This window comes from Apodemus sylvaticus, chromosome 17 (assembly GCF_947179515.1).
Source record: "Apodemus sylvaticus chromosome 17, mApoSyl1.1, whole genome shotgun sequence".
Classification (NCBI taxonomy): Eukaryota; Metazoa; Chordata; class Mammalia; order Rodentia; family Muridae; genus Apodemus; species Apodemus sylvaticus.
This window is the reverse complement of record NC_067488.1, coordinates 63,756,847-63,778,847: the sequence shown is the minus strand read 5'-3', so window position 1 is coordinate 63,778,847 and position 22,001 is coordinate 63,756,847. Positions and strand designations below refer to the sequence as shown.

Here is a 22,001-nt window from a genome sequence, read left to right as displayed (position 1 = left end):
GTGTGGTTCCAACTGCTTGGTAAACAATTATAGCAAGATGTTTATTAAAGCTGGCTCTCAAGTGATAGATAAATGCATATTGTACTCTGCACTCAAAATTTGGCAAGTTGCATGCTCAAAGGCAGATCAAAACGGGAGTTTTAAAAATAAAACAAAGAAAAAATGCAACGACATCAGTATATGATGGGAAAATAATTTACCTTAAAAATGATCTCCCTTCAGCTCCTCCAGAAACATGTAGCTGCAGCTCATGAAATAAAATTAGAAGCATTTAGGGGTATACAATTTGTTAACTTCCCTAGAATTAAGCTCTTAAAATCTATTTGAATAGGTTTTCGTTAACCTAGGGCATGATTGAATCCTTTGGTGTGGGGGGACAGACAAACAGGCAAAAAAACACCTACATCACACAATTACTGGCATATAATTCTTATTTATTAAGGTGCGATGTTTACATCTTTAAAAAATGAAACCCAAACAAAAAAAATGCACATACACAGAAGACATTAAAGAGACCCTTGCACAGCATTTTCTACCTCATGAGGTTTCGGTGAATGATTTCTGAATTACCTGGTCAACGTTGCCATAAGTTTTTCTATTTTCACTGTCCAGAACCATATTTACAGCAAAATGTACAATATTGTAGACAGTGGGCTATGCAGGCTTCACGTGATTACACCTTCAATTCCTTGGTTGTCTGGGACATTGTGGAAATGCCAATACATTTGAGAGCTCACCCAGCTGTTCCTCTTAACCTTTGTTCCCAAAGGAAAAGGGCAAGACTATTAATCAGGCAGCAATTTATCTTTAATTAGAAAAACATAATTAAGTATTATCATCTAATTGCAATTAGTGGTTGGAGAAAGTCATATTTCGTGAGCAGTGACCCATGGTGCATTTCGGCCCTCCTCTCACTGGACTTTACATTTGTATTTATAATCAGTAGCCAGCCAATAAAATTTAAAAGGCAATCACTCTGCTTCTCTGCGGTCCAGCATTAAAGTCACCAACTCCGCCACTGAACAGTGAACCAAGAGAACTTTCTACAACCACAAGTCAGCTATGTCTGTTTCCTGCTCAGACATCAAGTGTAAGTCAAAATAATTGTATAAAAAAATCCCATGTGAATTAGACTGGGGAACCATTCTACACTTCATGTCTGGTACAGTTAAAAACAGTTTAATGTCTCAAGGCACCACTGTGGTTCAACATCAGATACATGGGTAATGGGCTAATCTACCTTGCTGTAAAGTCAGTAAGTAGCTTGTGCAGTTGTGAAAAGCAATCTCTAGAGGACCATTAAACAGACAATAGGCACATGTATCATAATACAAATAGAAAACAATGAGTCTAGAAAAAGCATGTTGAGCACCGTCGTGGCATAGTTTGTATTTCTTTACCTAATGCTATGTAAACCTGACATTTACAAAATGAAAGACTACGATTTTAAAGGTACACTCAAGGTTGCTCTTTGTGCTCTGTCCACCTAAGAGATTCTAGTTCGTCCGCATACTTTGAGAGGTTGCTGCATCTTGATCAGCCTCCACCTCACTGGTAGATTCCTTCAGATGCAGGTTCAAGTTTTCCGAAGTCAGATGGGAGGACTTGTACACTATCTCGTTAAAGTCGGACCTGATACAAACCAAGGGTGGGTCATTCAGAGGATCTTCCACAGAGACCTGGGTGTTTTCCCGTGTGATTCCCATATCTTTGCTGTGTTCGGAGGGAGATTTCCTTTTCATGCGGGTATAAGTTTTATCTTGATTCTCCATCCCTTGCTCATTTTTCAGAAACCGTCCAAAGAACCAAATGAAGAATCCAAACCACACAAAAGCTATCAAACTTGGAACAAAAGCCAGACACTTGACATCTAAGCTAGCCCCTATGAACCTGCTGTGTAAGAACATGTCACCTTCAACATAGGTTTTATTAGTCTGAGGATTAGTGTGATTGGACCGCCATTCCCAGGAGAGCTTGGTTCTGTTTAAATCCTTTAAACTTTCAGAGTCTTTCACTGTATATATCTTCTGCCCTGGGCCAATATACTGTCCATATTCATGAGGTTTGTAAAATATCTGGTTCTTCCACATATTCAGGTCCAAAATCAAGACGAGAAAGATAATTCCGTAGTTAAACCATTTACCTGCATTTAAAAGGAAATACTGAATTAGTCAAATGCTAATAAAATGGCAATCCAGTTTTCTCCATTAAAATAAAGATAATAGTGCAACAGTATCAATTGTTGAATTAGAGCTGTTGACAATCTTTTTTTTTAAAGGGCAATCCTACCAAAAGCAAATTGACAACATGAAATGGATCAAATTGCAAACAGTAGGTCTCTGAGAGTAACCTGGAATTTATTGTAATATGATTTGATCTCTTTGTTTTATATGCACTGGAGTTAGATTCAAAGTTAGTCTTGGGTTCTTTTTAAGAATAGTTTAATTAGTGGTGAAAAACAGCTTTAATGAAAAATTTAAGGAAGTCCAATATACAATTGACTATTTCTTTCTGTTTTATAATTAGGTCTGGGGAAGAAATAAATCATCTTTCAATGCGAATCACAGTAGCATGCCAATTGAATTCACGTCGATGTGTGCAGGAGACCTGTTGATTAAGCCATTAGCTGATGTGATTCAGATCTATAATCTCTGAGCATTCAAGACTTAAAAAAAAAAAATCACACCAAGTGCCCACAGAACACAATGTACTTATTAAACATACAACCAAAGCTAATAAACTACTGGAAGATGTCACCTAGAGAGAATGTAACCACTATGATTTCCTCTTATAGTTAAAATTTTAAATATGAACCAGAGAGGCATCTCAGTCACTAAGAGTGCAGAGGACCCTAGTTTGGTACCAAACACTCATGCCTCTGTATAATCCAGTTCCAAGTGTGATGTGATGTCTCTGGCCTCCATAGGCATTACCACTCACCAACACACACATACACATAATTAAATATATTTAATTCATAGATACATATATGCATATACATATTCAAAATAAATATGATCTTGTCAATGATGTGCATCGGAAAAGAATGTAGACAATTTCTCAGGGATACTAGGCTCTATTGTAATTGTTAGCATTTCTTACAGGCTCTATAACATCGGGTACTCTATAATAGTGTTAATATCTTCCTTGAGTTTGTTGTAACAAACAGTAAGATACCAGAACAGACTAGAGAAGATTCATTCATAATTTTAAGTACCACGGCCACATTGATTACTAATTAGAAGGTAACTGTATTGAACATCATGAAGTTCCTATGTCACATGATCATGCACCTATATGTAAAACTGATGGGAGCCATCCTATTCCCAAATCCACCTGCAATTTGATTTCAGTACCTGCCTTAAATTCTTTAAAGCCCCTGTTTCCTTCTAAGAAGAGAAACAAACCAACCAGTATTTCTTGAAGTTAATATTTCATGAGCTTATAGATACTAAGCACCATGCCTTGTTAGACAATGATTCAGTCATTTTAAACACCAGTTGTTAGTGTTATCATCAAAAGTTTGCCTGGCTAATGACAATTTCTTTGTCTAAAGAAGAAATTACCACTCGCCATTTATAGAAGAGTTTAGCCAAAGGAATTACCAGTGCTTGCATCTTTGTGCTTTGTAGCTTGTCTTTATTTTATACTTAACTATCAGTATAAACATATTTCAATCTTGAATCTCTAAGGGCTGACTTGAACTTGGTAACCATATGTAAAAACAAGGTTCCTGACATTCCAAGCGATTGTCTGATTTAGTGTGCAAAAACAAAAATCAAAGGTGCACAGTATCATTAAACATTTGCCGAGCTCATCTTAGACACTGTACAGCATACACCACCAGAGGGTGAAGATTCAAGTTTCCACCTTTCAAGGGGAATTCATCATCTTGTTGGAGAAACAAACAAAAACAGGCAAAACATGGTTTTCTGATGAAAGCTGTACTATAAAATTTGTAATTTGAGAAACACTTTGCATAGAGTAAACCTTAGTCTCTGAAATGGCTGCATGAAGGTCTGTAAGACAAGACAAAGGCCCAACAGAAAATGCTTCTCTATCCTTTTCCTGAAGTAAGTATGCTGTTGTGAATGCATGATCAGCTGTAGCTGGAGGTTTAGAATTTCCACATTAATCATGTGAGTGTGTTTGCATTCCCCTGTTGTTTCAACTACTTAGCTTAATGCAAATCAGCAAGGAGGTAGGACAGGAGCCATGCATTATTTCTCTTAATCTCTTTGTTGGAATAACTCTGTCTGCTTTAATGAGAAATCACCGCACGATACTGGTGAGGCTACCTCTCTCTTGTATTTTGTCATTTTAATGAATCTTATTGATCGTTAAAAATGATACTGTAATAGAAATGTTATCCTTTTACTTTGTGGAAGTTTATGGAATCCTTGGAAATGTAGTTTTAAAGGAATCTTCACTAAATATCACCATCATTTGAAAAACAAATTGACAGTAATTGGGAGGAAATGTGCTTTTTCATTCAGCTGAGAAGAACGTTTACAGCATGTTGATATTTGTAACATACAATGAACATTTCATGTTTCCAAATGCATCTTAAACATTTTTAATTATGTCCTCATTGGAGCTTCCAGTTGACATTGGAATGCAGCTATTCTGTAGACATCTTTGTACCAGGGGGGCATTACTACTTGACCAGATAGATATACAGGGCAGGAGTCTGGATATTCATGTTGCCTATTATGAATGCCATTTAACATCCATTGTGGGCAGTAGGAAGCCATGGCCTTGGTGAAGATGAGTGCTGGATACAATAATAATAAAAAATAAAATAATAATAGTAATGATGATGATAGCAGCACCTGCTATATCAGTAGTCTTGTTTAACATCAAAGTTCTTCTCCTGCAGAAAGAACAATAAAACTGGGTTTATTAAGTTAGCACACCCCAGGTAACTTGGGGACGTGTAGAAAGCATGTAAGTGAATGGGTCAAAAGGTCACCATTTGGTAAACTATGCGTATATATTTCCTAATTTATGAATGGATAGTAATTTTGAACTGGTAATGTATGTAGTTAAGACCTAAGTGCTTCTATTGCATTTTTTAGGAAGCAATCCAACCATACAAGCACAAGTAGTACTTGGTAGACCACACTGTAGTAACAAAAGCGAAAAAGGAGACAGCACATTTATGATGAATTCAATGTTCACTTACCTTTGACTTTGCTGGTATTAGGGACAGAGTTATTTACATTTCTCTGTCCCCTATATCCTAGCTTGGTTTAATTTTTTATGATAACTTTAAATGTCTGAATCAACTTAGAACCTGTGAAATGATGTGCCCCTCCAAATATAAAGAATGACTTGTGAGTGTTTTAAGTCAAATGCTTACTTCAATGATCCAATCAGTTCTAGGCAAGATTAGAGTTGTAAAGTGTTTGGAAAATTCAAAGAAGGAAAATACCCAGGCCTTCAAGATTATACTTAATTATATATTTAAGTCATTTCTCTGGCAATTGCAGAAGGATCTGGGAGTTGTATTATAAAATGGTTATATACACAAATAAACATGGATAAGACACATAAATATAGATAAGACACCTCAACTTAGTAGGAAGGCTAGCTCAGGTCTGGACAAACTCTGGGGAAAACAACATAGAGATAATGATGAATTTTAGAGAAATGGGAAGAACTGCCGCTTTATGTAGAAGAAGGCATAGTAAACTCTGAGACCTGTATAAGTACTCTGAAATAGATAATAATTATTTCCAGAGAGGTGTGGGAAAATTCTCCCCTGAGAGTATAGAAAGAGGCCTTTGTGTACCTAGGATAAATGTACTCTCTTTCCTATAATGAGACCTTCCCTAGTTTGTCAGACAGACTAACCCTCCTCCTGCATGGGTCATTGCCACATACCTCCCAGGAAACCCTGTCATCTAACCAGCCCAGGAGAACTCCTTAAAAAAAAAAAAAAAAAAAAAAAAACAATTTCTAGGAATTCATTTGCTAAAAATCACACAACTCTGGAAACAGAACAAAGGGCTTTTGCCCATTATTTGCCACATCCTCGCCGCTGTAACGACCTGTGCCCTCGCACTGCCTGGGAAACAGAAATAGAACATGGATGCTAGAAGATTGTTTACTTCCACATTTTCATTTTTGCCGAAAGGGCTCCCGTGGGCATCATTGTGCCAACAGTGTGAATTCTCTCCTCACTGTTATGCAGCCTTCCTTCTGGCCTTCCCCACGACCCCCTCCTAATTTACTCAGATGATGGCCACCAATGGGACACTTCTTTTGTGTGGCTGGGATGACAGATGGCGGAGCTTCCACTGAGACTGGCGTTAATAGGACTCAGAGGAGACTGGAGACTTAGTTGAGAGGCCGTCCCATCTTGCCTCCAGAGACTTTGTCCATCACACATTTTAATCTATCTATGCACACGTTATAGGTAAAGGGAAACAGGGCAGGGGACAGAACCATATAGCACCCTTAGCGTTCACTTTAAGAACAATGGGCTTGGGCCAAAGGTACCAATGTGACTTCCTCACTAAACATTGTCCTCTTTGTTGCTGGCTTGCAATTCCAAGAAAAAGTGTATTTTAACACATGCTTGGATAGAGATGATTATTTTTACAAGCAATATCCCAGTTTATAAAATGAAAGCTCCTACATACTGCAGCAAACCATCTGTCAAGGGGGACCCAGATGAGCTAAACAGATGCAATAATTCAAGTTATTTTTGACATGTATAAATAAAGCTAGCTTAGAATCAGCATCAAAAATTACTCTATTCCTAAATGCTTTTAAAATGTCAATGGGAATTCATCAGTGTCAGAAAACTCTTTACATAAGAGTATTTCCTTAGGAGGTAGCACTTTCCATTCTTAACTTTCCTCTTGCTGGGAACTCAGGGATTAGAGGCCAAAGCAGGAAACTTAGAGTAGTGGAGAAATGGTGAGAAAACTCTCCCAGGCTCCCTGACATTAGGATTAAATAGGAAACACAGGCTCTGGAGGAACAGGATGGCAAGTGTCAAGTACAAAACAGTAAAGGTTGTGTTCCACATACTATGTGGTAGACAGTGCCTTGAGCACCTAGCGCTTCCTCATTAGCTTGATGTTTACAGCAAGGTTGCTGATAGGTTCCATTGCTATCCCCACAGAAGATACATGAAACCAACCCCTAAGAGGCCAAGGAACTAGATGAGAGCCATTTCAATAGAGTTAGCATCTATGCTTCAGACACTTGTCTCCATTACCTCAGGGAACACTTGATGTCTTACCTAGCTCATAGGTATATAATAACTAGGGCCCAGGAGAGATTCACTGCTGGTTTTTGGAGAGCCTTAACTGTCCTCACAGAGGTTCTTCTACTAGAGAGCAAACACAGGCAATAATGCAAGTGACAAATCTACTGGGGGGTCTGCAAGGTCCCTTTCTATGCCTGGCTCCAGTTTCCCTCATGGTCACCCTGCCAGTCATAATCTGCATTGAGTGACATAATTTGTACCTTAAAGTTCTATCGGCCCCACCATTTCCACAAAGCTTACACTGTGCTAGTTAGCTTTTGTTAACAGTTGTATATGTGTTACAGTTTCATTTCTGTCACTATGATAAAATAACCTGGCAAAAAGCAACTTACAGTATATCCAGCTCAGTAGTTCAGGTTATAATCCATCATTATGGGGAAATCACAATGGCAGGAGGTTAGGCAGTTGGGCTACCACAATCACAGTCAAGAGGAGAGACAAAAAACCACATCCACACAGCCTGCATGCTTATTCTACATCCTTACTTTTCTTTACTCATTCCTGTATAGCTCAGGCCTATGGAATAGTGCTGCCCACAGTGGGCTGTATCTTCTAATATCTACTGACAATCAAGAACATTCCTGATAGATATGCTTATGAGTCGACATGATCTAGTTAATCCTTCGTTAAGTCTTTCTTCTAGGTTGTGTCACGTTGACAATCAAAGCTTCTAACACAGTATCCCTTTACTTACTTGACATACAGACACATACTTCTTAATCTCATAAAGTACTATCCTTCTTGGTGACTTTTCTGCTACTGTGATAAAATACCATGACTCAATATGACATACAGACAGAAGACAGAGTTAATTTTTGCTTGTGGTTTCCAAGAAAGCATGGCAGAAAGTCCTAGGGATGGAAAGCTGAAAGGGTCCATCTTTAACAGCAAGAGTCAAGAGCAAGAATCAAAGCATGAACTGGATGTAGGGAGAGGCTCTATACTCCTAGAGTCTTCCCCAACTACATACTTCTTATACCAAAGCCCATCCTCCTAAACTTTCTGAAGCAATACCTACTTGGAAAGAAGTGTTCTAATACCCAAGCCTATGGGAGACATTTCTCATTCAATCCACTGCATTCTACATCATGCCCCCCATAGTCTCAATACTATATCACAACCAAAATGCATTTAGTTTGATTTCAAAAGTCCCCCTAGTCTTTCACAGTCTCAAGAAAGTTTCAAAGTCCAAAGTCTATTGAGATTCAAGGTAATTTCTTAGCTGTAATTCATTGGAAAAGCAAAAGGCAAGTTACATACTTCTAACACATAATGAATCAGAATAGACAATACCAAAGGGAAGCTTGGGGTATAGTTCAGAAATATTGGACTGAAGCCAAGACCAAATATCAGCAGGGCAAATACCAAATCCTGTAGCTCAACATTTAGTATTGGGGGCTTTGATGGCTCTGTCCTGTGGCTTTGCTGCCTGAAATATATGCCTTGCTCTAGCCTGGGATCCACGCTCTGTAAGCAATTCTCCTTGACAGATGCATCATGACCCCTGGCACTTCTAAAGTCTTGTGATCTCCACTGCAAACCAGGAGGCTTCACTTTCACGGATGGATGTAATGATCTCTCAGAGCCTTCATGAAGAGACTCCCAAACCACAAGCAGCCTAAACTCAGTGACTTGCTGAAACCAAAGAATCCATGACCCCCCCCCCACTCCTGCATCCTTCATGCTTCTAAATCCTTTGTCATGGGAATGACATCACCAAGTCTGGCTGCCATCTTGGGATGGTTGTGCCACTTTGAGTCACATCAGCAGAAGCTCGTGTTTGCAGTTGCTTCCTAAGAATAAAAATCTTCTTAGAAGTGTTACAATCTGGACGTTTAGCGAGGTAGGGTCCTACACAAAAGGCACTTTAACCAATAGCTCATTCTCCAGCACCAACTTCCAATTTTGTTAGATCCTTAAGGTTATTATTGCTGTGGTGAAACACTAGGACCAAAAGCTGCATGGAGAGAAAAGGGATTATTTGGGTTACTCTACCACATCACTGATCATCATCAATGAAAGTCAAGGTAGGAACTCAAACAGGGCAGGAATACAGGGGCAGAAGCTGATATAGAGGCCATGAAGTAGTGCTGCTGACTGGCTTGCTCAGCCCGCTTTCTTATAGAACCTAGAACTACCTGTCCAGGAGTCGACTCAACCCTCAGTGGGCTGGCTGGGTCTTCAAATATCAGTTACTAATTATGAAAATGCTCCACAGGTTTGTCTACATTCTGTCTTCTGGATGCATTCTTTCAAAGGAGGTTCCTGCCCTACAAATAATTCCACCTTGTGCCAACTTACATAAAAATCTATCCAGGGCAAGAACTTTGCACTGCTGTGAGAAAACCTCATGACCAAAAAAACTCTAACTAAAGATTTTATTCTGGCTTACAGTTGAGAAGGGGAAGAGTCCATCATTGTGGTGAAACACAGAAACAGCAGCCATGGCAACGGGAACAGGAAACTGAACATCACATCTTTCAGAACAGGCATACAGTAGACAGTGGTAAAGTGAGGTCATGCACTCTTAAAGCCCCTCCTCCAGGGACATACTTTCTCCAGCCTGGCCACACCTAAGTCTTTCCAAACAGTCCTAACCAAGTATTTAAATATCTGAGCATTAAGGGAGACATGTCTAATTCAACTCATACATAGTCCAACTTTTTAAAAGTCTCCAGTGTCTTTAAAAATCACAGTGTTTTAAGTCCAGTATATTCTAACAAAATAAAAGCGAGTATTATTATCCCAAAAGGAAGGACCAGGGCATAAAAATACTCCCATCAAAGTAAACTCAAAATCTAACAGTGTAAATTCAAATCCTGTAGCTCAACATCCAATATCCGGACCTCAGTCCTAGTGTAATCCTCTGGGCTCGGAAGGGCTTGGGAAGCCCTAACATCCACAGCACACACAGCTTCCTTCTTATCTAAGATACAAAGAATTCTACCTATAGACAATGTTCTTCAGCAGCAGTAGCTAGCTGAGCAGGTCTTTGGCCTGCCAGCCAGGATTTACTTGTGTTTGTGAGAAAACGGATCCCAGATTCTGCCCCAAACCTCAAGCACAAAGATGCTGGTGTATGGCCAATGGATTTAATTTTCTAAATAATCTTTCCAGAATATTCTAACACCTACAGTTTGAGATACACTGGTGGATAAAGAGAGCATAACTCTTAATTACTGCAGTGGCAATGCAATACTAATTTAGAAAGAAAATTCAAACTGTTTACAACAGATTAAGGGAGACTGCTCAAAAAGTTAGCATCTGCATCTTAGGACCAGATTGTCAGGCTATGGAGATGGTGTTAAAACACATCATGGATCTCAGTGTTTTGGAAATCTGATCCAGGTTTTCCCTAGAAGCACTTGTCCTGCAAACTGTAATTAAGTAAGAACCACTTTTCCAAAGACTAGCTGCTTCTCCATTGCAGCCTTTTGTTGTTATTGTTTTTTGGTTTTTTGTTTTGCTTTGTTATAGCTGATTGGCAGGAACTAGCGAGGGATGAAAACATAACATTGAAGACAGAAAGGTTGGGCTTTTCTCAAACCCTGTAGCCATTTTTCTGAAGATTCTAATAGCAGATGCAGATAAATCCTGACACACTGGAAATATCAAAACTGTGCTAATTACAGTCCAGCTTTACCTTGAGGCCCTCACTCCTTTAACCACTAGGTTGCTCAAAGGCTTCTCAGTGGACTCGGGCAGCTGTCGTTTGCATGGTGAATTCTAGAAAAACCACAGACCTTCTGACCTAGCTGTGAGATCTTAGAATGGAGCAGTCCTCAATTAATCACATTCCCCAAAGAAGATCTTCCTGAGCCTAATCCCCTGGCTCGTCCCCAGACCTACTGTGTCAGAATAGGGCCCACCGATCCATACATAATGTCTCTCTTATTAGAGAATCTTATGAATTACCTATTTAATTATTAATTAGAAACCTATTAATCAAACTATATGGGGAGAGGAGAGAGCCCAAGGTGAAGGATGTCCCAAATCAATGTATGTCACTGACATGAGTATGGCCACGCCAAGGGCCTCAAAGCCTTAGACCCTTGGGGGAATGGAAACACCTTTCCTCCTGGTCCAAGCATGAATATTGAGAGTATGGGCAGAAAATGCCCTTGTGTAGCTTCTCCCCTTGGATATTTAAGGCCCGAAGACTGCTCTCCTATAGAGACTCCATCTACTGAGATTGGCTAAGCCATTCTTGATCCAGCTGTAGATATGCACTACCTCCTTGACTGAGCTGTGTAGACTAACTTTGTCCTCTTGTTCAACTATGTGTGTGTGTGTATGTATGTATGTATTATGTATGTATGTATGTATGTATGTATGTATGTATGTATGTATGTATTATACATAGGCTGTTCCCAGGGAGCTGAAGCTTCTCCATCGGAGAGCATGGTCTACCTAAGCTCAGCTTTTCTTTGTCCCTTTTCTTTGCTTTTCTTCATTCCTTCACCACCTCGGCCAGGTCTGTCTGAGAGCTGTAGAGTTCTCAGTAAGCACTACCAAAAGCTTTAGGTCATATTACTTCCCCCTTCAGGAAAACTTTATTAATGCGCCTTTATTCTTTTTTCAGCGTCTAGCTCACGAGTCAAGGTTTAGGCCCTGCATCTGTGTTTTCCCAAAGGCACAGATCTTCTTTGCCTCACAGCTAATGGCACTGCAGCTTCACAGACAAAGCACATAGCCTTTCCCAGACATTGTGGGTAACTTTTAAATGTGATTTTTTTGGTCACCTTTTTAAACAAAATTGTACAAACATTGGATACTATAAACCGTGGATCTTCCCCTCCTATAATTGACACTGTGTATAACAGCCATGTAAAAACAGCCCTAACCTACTTTTTACAGTTCAATTTTTAAGAACTGATTTGTTCTCCAATTATTTTCTACCTTTTTCCCCCCTCCCAACGCCACAACCCGGCGTTTTGTGCTTAAGTAGTATACCTTTAATGGGTTCTGATAGTCAGAGACTGTTCAGGGGTTGCCCGAGACAAGAGCTGGTGCCAGAAACAGATGGTCCAGACAAAGCCACCCAGAGGGATATGGTGAAGCTACGTGTGTGATGGCTATTTTAGAAGTCCAAGAGGGCGGCATGCTGCACAGATTAAGTGGGGACTCTGAAACCACACTCTGTGACCTGAACTGAAATCGATTGATTTACCCAGTGAATTTAATAGATGAGCCTTGGCTGCCTTGTATAGGAACAGAAACCTGATGCATCTTCCCTATTCATGAGCTCATTCTCAAGCTCAGGAAGGTTGCCTCATGCTCAGAGCCAAAGCACAGCTTCCTGGCTGGGAAGCAGAGAGTTTTTCAGTACTCAGATGTTAATGTTTTCTGTGCCCGGGCTATTTTTATCCAGCAGTACAGACGACAGTGTAAGCACAGATTTCTTCTGCAGTTTTCATTATAGCAGGTGTGGGATCGTAGGCCATTGTCCTTAAAGCACACACGCTCATGCCCTGCATCTGAACAGTTTAGGAGTGAATGCTACCCTTTGTATCCATGATCATTCAGCTGTCTGCTTTTTGTTCAAAAGAAGAAAAGACATAAAATGTATCTTCAGGTTATCTCTCAGAGATGAGAATGACTAAGATGTTATTCATTTCAGAAGCGCAAAAATAAATCAGGGAGTAAAACAACCTGGAGATTCACAAAACAATATCTTGAGATAAACGTGTGCTAGGACACAGACGTAAGTTCTATGGAATCAGGTAGTCAGTAGCCTAATTCTTTAAAGTCATGTGTGGACTGATTGAAGATTCCAGACCACATAGTCTTCACCTTAGCAGTCAATGCAGAAACACAGAATGTATTGATGTTAAAACTGTACACAACCATGTAAAAGCCACCCATGTGTAAGATCCACGTGGAGTGGTCCATGGAGTGTGCCAAGAATAACACCCTATAGAGAGTTTGTCCCCCACCCTTTGGTATCACATACCAGAAGGCCTGAATTGATAATGCAGTACACAACTAGGGGGTGTATTGCTGTGTGTTCCTTGTCTCTAAGTACAGTGCTCTACTAGTGACTGCCAAAGGAGTATGACTGAGGTCAGGTGTTCAAGGCAGGTAAAAAACAGGTGAGTCTTATTTATCATTGTCTCCATTTCACTCATTCCTATGTGCTCATTGGATGTCACTTGTCAATGCCACCATGAGCCTACAGCCCAGATGGATGGCACTCAGTCACAAGCTCATCTAGAGCCATCTTCCCTTGTTGAGTAAGAGCTAATTAAACTCATGACTCTCACAGAAAACATCCAAAGGTGTCCAAAGTCATATACCATACCTGTTATGTGAATGCGGTATTCCTCTTTGAATATCTTCTGGAAGAAGGGAATCTTGAACTGCATGTGAGGAGTATGCAACCCAGGAAGATTCACATCAACATCTCCCATGAAGTGTGGGAATTCCCAGTCCTGTCAGAAAGTCAACATGTGAGCATGTAATCTGATTTGTTTTAAGCAAGATACTCTGAACTGACTTTAAGTACTTGTTTAAAATCATTTGAATTCAGCTGGGTGCTAGATGCATTCATTTCACTTGGCAAGTATCATCTTATGTACACTGGATATTGGTGTGTATTTGAAATAAAAATTAACTCATTACTCAGATTCTTACTGTTTTTCAATCTAGTAATTAGAAGCTAGTATGAAATGGCTTGCATCTTTATAGTTTGCTTCCATTATATATGGATCTTTACATAGTTAGATAATGAAAGTAATTGGTATAGGGTTAAAAAACTTGTGGTATTTTATCTTGCTACATTCAAAATTATGAGCCCTATAATTTCAAGTCATACATAAGGAGACAAAGTATTAAAACTCTATTAAAGCATTTTACTATGCTCCACTCTAGAGACTGTGCAGAATCTTCAAACACCAAAGAACTCTGGCCTGCTCGCTTGCTGTTCAGATGATTTTGAGCCCAAGATGGAGGACATGAACCCAACATTGCCATTTGTCATTTCTAGTGAAGGTAAAACTACACAGGCCATCGCTCTTTCGGAGGGAAGTATCCTGTGAGTCCTGTCAGGAGCCATACTTGATCTCAGATTTTAAACTACTGAATTAAAAATCACAATTATCCCATGAAAGACATGAAAGAAGAACACACTACATATAAAGGAATATTTGAGATGGGTCCATAGACATGAAAAGACACACTTTTACTTTTAATAATGAAATGATCACTGTAGGTACAGAACTATGTTCAGTTGATGGTTTAAACCAACTTGAATATGAAAACATGATGCACAAAATATTAGTTTGAGATTTGAATACACCAAATCAATTGAAACTGCTACATTCACTCAGATAAAGCATCTGGGACAGGTATGCTAGGAAAGGTGCCTGGTCCCTTAGAAGCACCCATATATGTTCCCATTTCTGAAAGAATGAATCACCATCAAGGATTGGCAGTCTCTAGATTAGCAGGTCATCTCAAGCTGCTGATAGGAAATATGTATATACGACAATTAAAAGATGCCACATCATCTGTTCTACCTGTGAGCAAATCAACCTTGCCTATCCACATTTTTCAAACATTAGTAGCACACAGAGACATGATTAGGGGGCTTAGGAAATCATTAAACAAATTTAGGAATATTTTGTAAAAATTATTAGTAGAAACTGGATTAGAGAGTCTATCTACAAACAGTTGCCGAGGTTGAATATTTGCATTTCTTCCTCCATATACAGTCTTCTCTCCATATTACATAAAAACCATCACAAAGAAAACATACCCAGAATGCTAAAATATACCTGATAAAAAGCTATGACTGCAAATAAAATGAGTGACCAAGTATCTTCACTTGTCCTAGATGAATGGCAACATCATTAAATCATCTTTTTACTTCTTGGTTGCAGACAGAGAATGCTTCTTGGTAGGAATGGGGCCACTGTATTTAAACCAGCTTCTTAGTTGCAAGGCATTTTCTGACTTCTCCCATTTAGACCATCTTCCATGAAACTCAAGTTTTCTGCTGGTGTGAAATTGCTTTTAGTTTAAAAGTAATCTCTAGAGATTTCTTTTGGACTGTGGTCAAAAACCTTATTCACTAAAAAAAAAAAAATTAGCTTCTCTATTATTTCCCACCTCTTCCTGGAGATAGAAAGATGAGTTAAGGAAGTGAGGAGTAGAGGGAAGAATAAGAGAGAGGAGGGGTGGTGTGTTTTCCTGGAAGAAGGCTTTACTTTTTTTTTTTATAAGAAGATATCAGAGAGAGTGGTTGATGTGTGAGAATGGTAAGTATAGGAAAAGCAGTTGTAAGACTCTTTAAGAGAGACTACACAAAGAGGACACTGTCTCACCTGTGGCATCTCCCAGTTCACCCTTTTGCTTCACCCTTTTGCTTCATCTGTCGCAAAAACTGCATTTTATTGTTTTGAAACTCTTTTCCTTAATCTGATTTCCTGAGTTATTTTTCCCTTTATTATTTTAATGTTTTGTAATTGCTACTCCCTATTCCTCCTCAGACTTCTCATTTTGAGTCAGCATACATCTGGTCTACCTTGGCTTGCAGTGGAATGGCAACTGCTATACCCTTTTAAGCTTATTTTAGTGCAAAATTTTTTATCTGAAGTTTGTTGAATCACAAGTATTTAAAACAGAGGACAAAGGGAAGAGAGGAGGGTTTTTGTTTTGTTTTGTTTTGTTTTTCTCCACAGGTCTCAGACACTTCATCTACAAATCAGTATTGAACCTATTGACCTCATGTCCTTCTTGAAATGCCTAAGCAGGAACTTTCACAGTAACAGACAGAGGAAGACACAGAAATGGCCAATAAGTAGGGTTGGTTTCCTAGCATAATTCGGTTTGGTTTAACTTGAGAGCCAGTGCAGGAAACTGATGGTTCTGTTTCACAATGACTAGTAAAGGAAAAAGAGCCTTCTTTTCCTGTCCATCCCCATCCATTGCATAGCACAAGTCACTCTGATGCCTCTGACTAGGACTTAGGTCAGAGTAGAGGTCTAGAGGTTACCCAGAGAGGGCAAAAGAGAGGGATACCTCTCCCAGAGGCATGGGGCAGTCAGTGGTCTTAACAAGAAGATAAGAAAACAAAAGTTTGCTGGGTTCTCTTAAAATAAGAGTGTCCTCATGGTGATTTCCAGAAATAACTGAGTGTGTGTGTGTGCATGTGCACAGATGAGAATATCTGGCTATGCTATGATTGAGTCACTAGTCCCAAGTAACACAGAGCCATGCAGGATAGCTTTGACTTACTAGTTCCAAATCCTAGATGCTTGTTGCTCTTCCAGACTGTCTCTAACCACAGAAGCATAGCATGACTTTCTGGTTTTTTCTCTGTGCTGGCCCGTATATTAGCTTTGTGTGCCTTCCTTCGGAATTAGCCATGATCACTAGCTTATCTCCTACTAGGAGCTAGTGCATAGGGGCTTGGACCGCCTCCCCTCTTTGAGTGGGTGTTATTAAAGTCACCTCACTCTAGCATGAATAAGACCAATTTAAATTCTTTCTCCATAAATAAGTTCCCTGGGGACTTTTTCCTTCTAACTAGACTCCAGTGAGTGGGACAAGGAACAGATGAATGACTAATACCAAACACTGGGGATGTCATAGCATTGTTATTATGAATGCACAGCAATCTCAAGTAAACATTGTATGGAGAGGTATCACGAGTCAAGGCTTGCTTGCTTTCTACATCACTGCCAATGACATATTTTCAACTAAATCCGTGAAGTATGAGGAGAACAACCAGGGAAAATGTGCTCAGCTGGTAAGCCCAGGAGCAGCCAGCTCATCCTCCTGACGTGGCATATAATGAAATGTTCATTTATTTTGTTCTGAGAATTGCTATCAATCAGGGGCCTCGGTACTGCTCTCTACTATTGAGGCCAGCAGTGGCAGCAGAGAGTGAGTTAGGCACACAGTACCAAGTTCTTCCAGTTCTTAGCAGCTCATGATGATATGCCGAGTGTAGACATGTCTCCAACTCCACATCTGTTCACAGATGACATATGGTTAATTTTCATTCAGATGAGTATATTTTCCATGTAAAATAAAAGAGATATGTCTACTTTTCTTACTATGGCCTACTTCTGTCTGTAGCAATGAAAGTCAATCCTCGATCCTGGCTATTCACAGATCATATTTGGGAGGGATTTAGGAGCAGTCCTGTGCATCTAGACTACACTGTCTCGGGCATTCTGGAGTCATTTCTCAGTGCTTCCTTGGTGAACCTCAAGTCAAGGAAAAGAGCTGGGTGTCATGCAGACAGCTCAGGTTTAAAGCCTTCTCTGTTTTGAATTCCCTGGTGATAAAACAATGACTCTCTATTTAGGTCAGAAATTCAGACCAAAAGATTTAACAACAGTTATTACTTTGTCCTGAGAAACTAAAGCCAGAGTAAAAGCAAAGAAATATTCTATTTTCTGATTGTTCATGATTGATCAATTGTTTTTTGAGGTAATTAAGAGAAAGAATAGATCTTACTCAAAAGTTTCTACTTTATATTTGACAGTTTTATTTACATATGTAGTGACTTTTGATCATTACCCCCTCACCCTCTCCTCCCACGGAAGCCCTTCTTTTCAATAAATTCTCCTTCTACTTTGATGGCGGCTTTCATAACCCACTGAGTTTAATTACAGTTGCTTATGTAAGCACAAGTGGGAAGGAAATTATCAGAGCATGGGCAACTTAGCAGTGACTACATCACTAAAGAAAAGACATATTTTTTTCCAGCAACTATTACATGCACATTGACCCTCAGGAAGAATGAGGCTTCGGTGTCCCTTGCCCATGTATGACAGAATGCTGGCAGTCCCAATCTTGTTTGGGTCTTGGGCAGTAATCACAGTGCAGTGACTTTTGAGTGCAGCAGTCATGCCATGATAGAATTGACAATAGACTCTAAAATGTTACCATAAAATGTCAACTCATCCTCAATTTAATAGTTTTTTATCTTCCTTTTTATAGCATTATCTTATCAGGCTTCCGATGATTTCAAAGTCAACTTTATAGGCATATTTCTTTTCTAGTTAATCTCTATTCATATTTCAGAACTGAATTCAGAATGTGAATATCAGGACACCATTCCACCGAAAACCTCCCCAGCTTGCAAAGTGTCCTTAGCTTTTCTATGCTTGCCAGTGTCCTAGCAACAGGATTCCAGATGACAGCACGACAGCAAGCGGCCCAAAGAACTGCTCTTATGCTTTGGGTGATATTTCTGTTTCTTATTAAGAAGCCAGAGAGCCTGATATTTTCCTTCCCAACAATCTTTGGCTTCTGATTGGCAACACTGCCACAGGAGCGCTCGGCTGAGTTAATTCTCAGAAGCCTTGTTAGACAGTAGGCTCTGCTTACTCAGTGGCCATGCCTGCCTTCCCCCCCAAAGGTAAGCTCCAGGGAGCTCAGATGACTTTTCCCTGTTCTGATAACTGCTGCACTCTCAATATGTGAACTCAGCGTATGGAGGAACTCAGGTGTTTGGTGAAGTGATGAGTGATGAGTTCTGAAAGCTGAAAAGGTGGCGTGATCCCTTTTGAGTTTCCTGGAGTGGAAGCACTGGGTGGACTTGGGTAAGAGAAATAGCACAGTAAGCATCATGCATCACTCCAACATCCACAACAAGGAAAAACCGGGTATTTTGTTTTGTCTTTATCATCCAGCTACAGAGAGGCCATGAACACAGTGACAAGAAGCTATTTTTAAAGGTCACAAAGAAGGGAAGAAAGTAGATCGTTAGAGAGGGTAGATAAGATGGCTAATCTTGGCTGTCCATGAACATCTGGAGCCAACTAAAGCTCAAGCAGCTGGGCACACCTGTGAGGGATTTTTCTTGATTGAATTATTTAAGGAGGGATGACCCACCCATCTATTTCTGGATTATTTGAAGTGGGAAGACTCACCCTAAATCTGGGCCACACCATCTGGTGGCAGCCAGATTTAGGACATAAATGGTCATGGGAGAAGGAAGCTTTTGCTTTTTGCCTGCTTGCCTTCACTCTCACTGGCAAGTTTGCTTATCCTTCTGATACAGCATTTTTCATTGCTATTAGGTCCTGCTTCATCAGGATTACAATATAGACTGAAGACCGGTTGAGGCATCCAGCATCATGGACTAAATGACTATTGGATTCTTGGACTTTCTGTTGTAAGTCAGCCATTGGTGAGAAAGGCCGACCACACAGCCTATAAGCACTCTAATAACCCCCCTTAATGTACATATATATAGTAAATATATATATATGTATATATTATATATGTATGAATATATAATACATTTTCTAATGGTTCTTTTCCTCTAGAGAACCCTGACACTATGGTGGAAGGCTAGAATAAATACTGAAGATGTTTGGAGAATTGGTCAAGGATATGTTTGGAGTGCTCTTTCTTGCCAACCTAAGCTAGAGAACCAGAAACTAAGTGTAGAAGGCACTTGAGGTAGAACTGTGAGAGGGTTATTTCCCACACTGGGTTCTTGCATGTGTGTTGAAGCCAATCTAGAACATGAGAGGTGGTTTGTAGTAACTGTAAGGGATGCCCAGGAGAGGAGTGGCTGTAAGCTGGCCTCAGCTGTCCCCTGATACCTACCGTTTGTTTCTTCATGTCACACTCCACATTTATAGCTTCTCTTCATAGTCACTGTTTTATTTCCTTAAGGAGAAATGTTCTATAACCTTGTGAGCTATTTAAACTATTTAATTGAGGGGGAATGGATTTCTTGATTTCCTGGTTGAAGGAGGTTTTGCCAACTCAGTAGGGATGTTTCACTCATCTGTAAAACAAATCCATACCTTTTTCTGAAATGTTTTAATGAATGTGACTTTATGTCTTTTATTTTTAAAGAATGATCCATTTTATTTTGTGTGGATGGTGTTAGACTGAATGGATGGATGTGTACCACACATGTGCCTAACACCCATGGAGATGAGAAAAAGGCATAGAATCCCCGGGGAACTAGGGTTCTAGTCATGAGCTACCATGTGAGTGCTGGGAACCAAACTGAAGGCCTCTCCAACTACAGCCAGCACACTTAGCTGCTAAGCCATCTCTTCAGCCCAGAATGAGACTTCTTCATGTGTTTCTATTTCCAAATACCACCCAAACTAGAAAAATGGTTGTCTCCTAAACAATCTAGTCAACCACAAGGGTATGGTTTGTAATCGTTTTCTTCCTTCATGATCTGTTTTTTGTTTACTTATTCTCAGAAGTCTACACACTTCTCCCAGCTAATTCTAAAGAGAGCATACATCAGTGAGTTGTAACTATTAGTTTATTACCTCTAAAAGAAAACAATCTAGCCCAGAGCAGGTCTGAAAAGTTAACTACACTCTATTACTTTTAAGAGAACTTGCCTCAAGGCTGTAGTGAGAAAGCAAAGCAGTACGTTTTTTAAAAACAAGCTTCAGTATATATAGACCCTGAAACCATCATTCCTTTGCGCTCCAAAATAGAAACAAACAGATGTCCTGCCCTGGCAGACGGATGTGAGGAAGGACAAAATAAAAGCCAGACTTAAGAGTGTTTACACTAATGGAAATGCATCATGAGGCCTCGAGGAATAATGGGAAATCAATAACTCTGACTGGGGCAACACAGTTCAGGAGCAGGAGGGAGAGAGTGCTTAACATCTTAGAGACTCCTGGGAAAGGGGAGAGAGCAATGGCTGGCTGTGGAGACTTGCCTGCAGTGAAAGGCAGTGCAGAATTTAAAGAAACACAGCAATGGTTCATTTCAGCTTTAGCTTCCAGGGTCTGTCAACCCCGGTCTACTTAGCACTTACTCTTTCTAAAGATTCACTTATTTTTATTTTGTGTGTTATTGTTTTGTCTCCATGTTTGTCTGTGTATTATGTGCATATTCTGTACCCATGCAAACCAGAAAGGGGCATTGGATCCCACTGAAATGGAACTAAAGATGTGAGCCAGCCTGTGTGTGCTAGGAATTGAACCCTGATCATCTGGAAGAGCAGCCAGTGCTCCTAACTGCTGAGTCATGGTTTCCTGGCCCTACTTAGCACACCTTAAAAGAATGAATGCTAACTATATAAGCTTGCAAGCATTATACTCAAAAGGAGTTCCCTTTCTACAGAAAGAATGAAATCCAGTCAAAGAAAGTCATTATATTATTTGTATTGTTTTCCAGACACTGGCTGTAGGACATAGCACAGTCCCCTGATCGTTCTCTGCTTTATTGTTTTTTTTTTTTTTGATACAAATGTCACTGCTGCAGCCTGGTCAGCTGTACACATACTGCCAGCAATGGTCATGTTCAATTATCTGAATGGCTGATTTCTTCTGTTAGCTATAGGGGAGAATTAATTGCTCACTGATACAATGTAGATATTATTGTCCTTGGTAAATTTTAAATTTAATACTATGGTCATTTATCTTCATCAACAAAAAGGACTGATGGTAGGGTTCTGTGGGGGAAAAGACTCAATGTGCTAACATGAGCCTCACAATGGAAAGAGTATAAAGTGCATCAAAATGGAACATGGTGACAGAGGCCGGCCACCTTCAAACGTTGTTACAATGGCTTCATTTCTAGAATTATGATTTTTTTCCAGGACTATCTATATTATAGCTGAGAAGTCTATCCACAAGTATAAATATGATGTTACATAGTGATAAGCATTCTGAATTTAGACAGGGAAAGGGGATCCAAAGATGTGAGTTGGCCATAGGTACTATTCTAGTGGGAAGTAAACTTCTTTGAAGGTGTTCTTCCTGTGGAG

At 39.7% G+C, this 22,001-nt stretch overlaps 1 protein-coding gene across 1 annotated transcript in view; it reads right to left on the bottom strand.

The window, feature by feature from the left end:
* Positions 1–417: 417 nt before the first annotated feature.
* Positions 418–22,001, bottom strand: part of Tmem117 (transmembrane protein 117) — a 470,864-nt gene continuing 449,280 nt past the window's right edge. Inside the window, exons 7-8 of the mRNA XM_052161429.1 lie at positions 13,584–13,713; positions 418–2,143 (exon numbers count right to left, since the gene is read on the bottom strand). Of these exons, the coding sequence (XP_052017389.1) occupies positions 1,497–2,143; positions 13,584–13,713 (777 nt within the window). The 3' untranslated portion in view covers positions 418–1,496. The remainder of the gene's footprint in view (positions 2,144–13,583; positions 13,714–22,001) is intronic.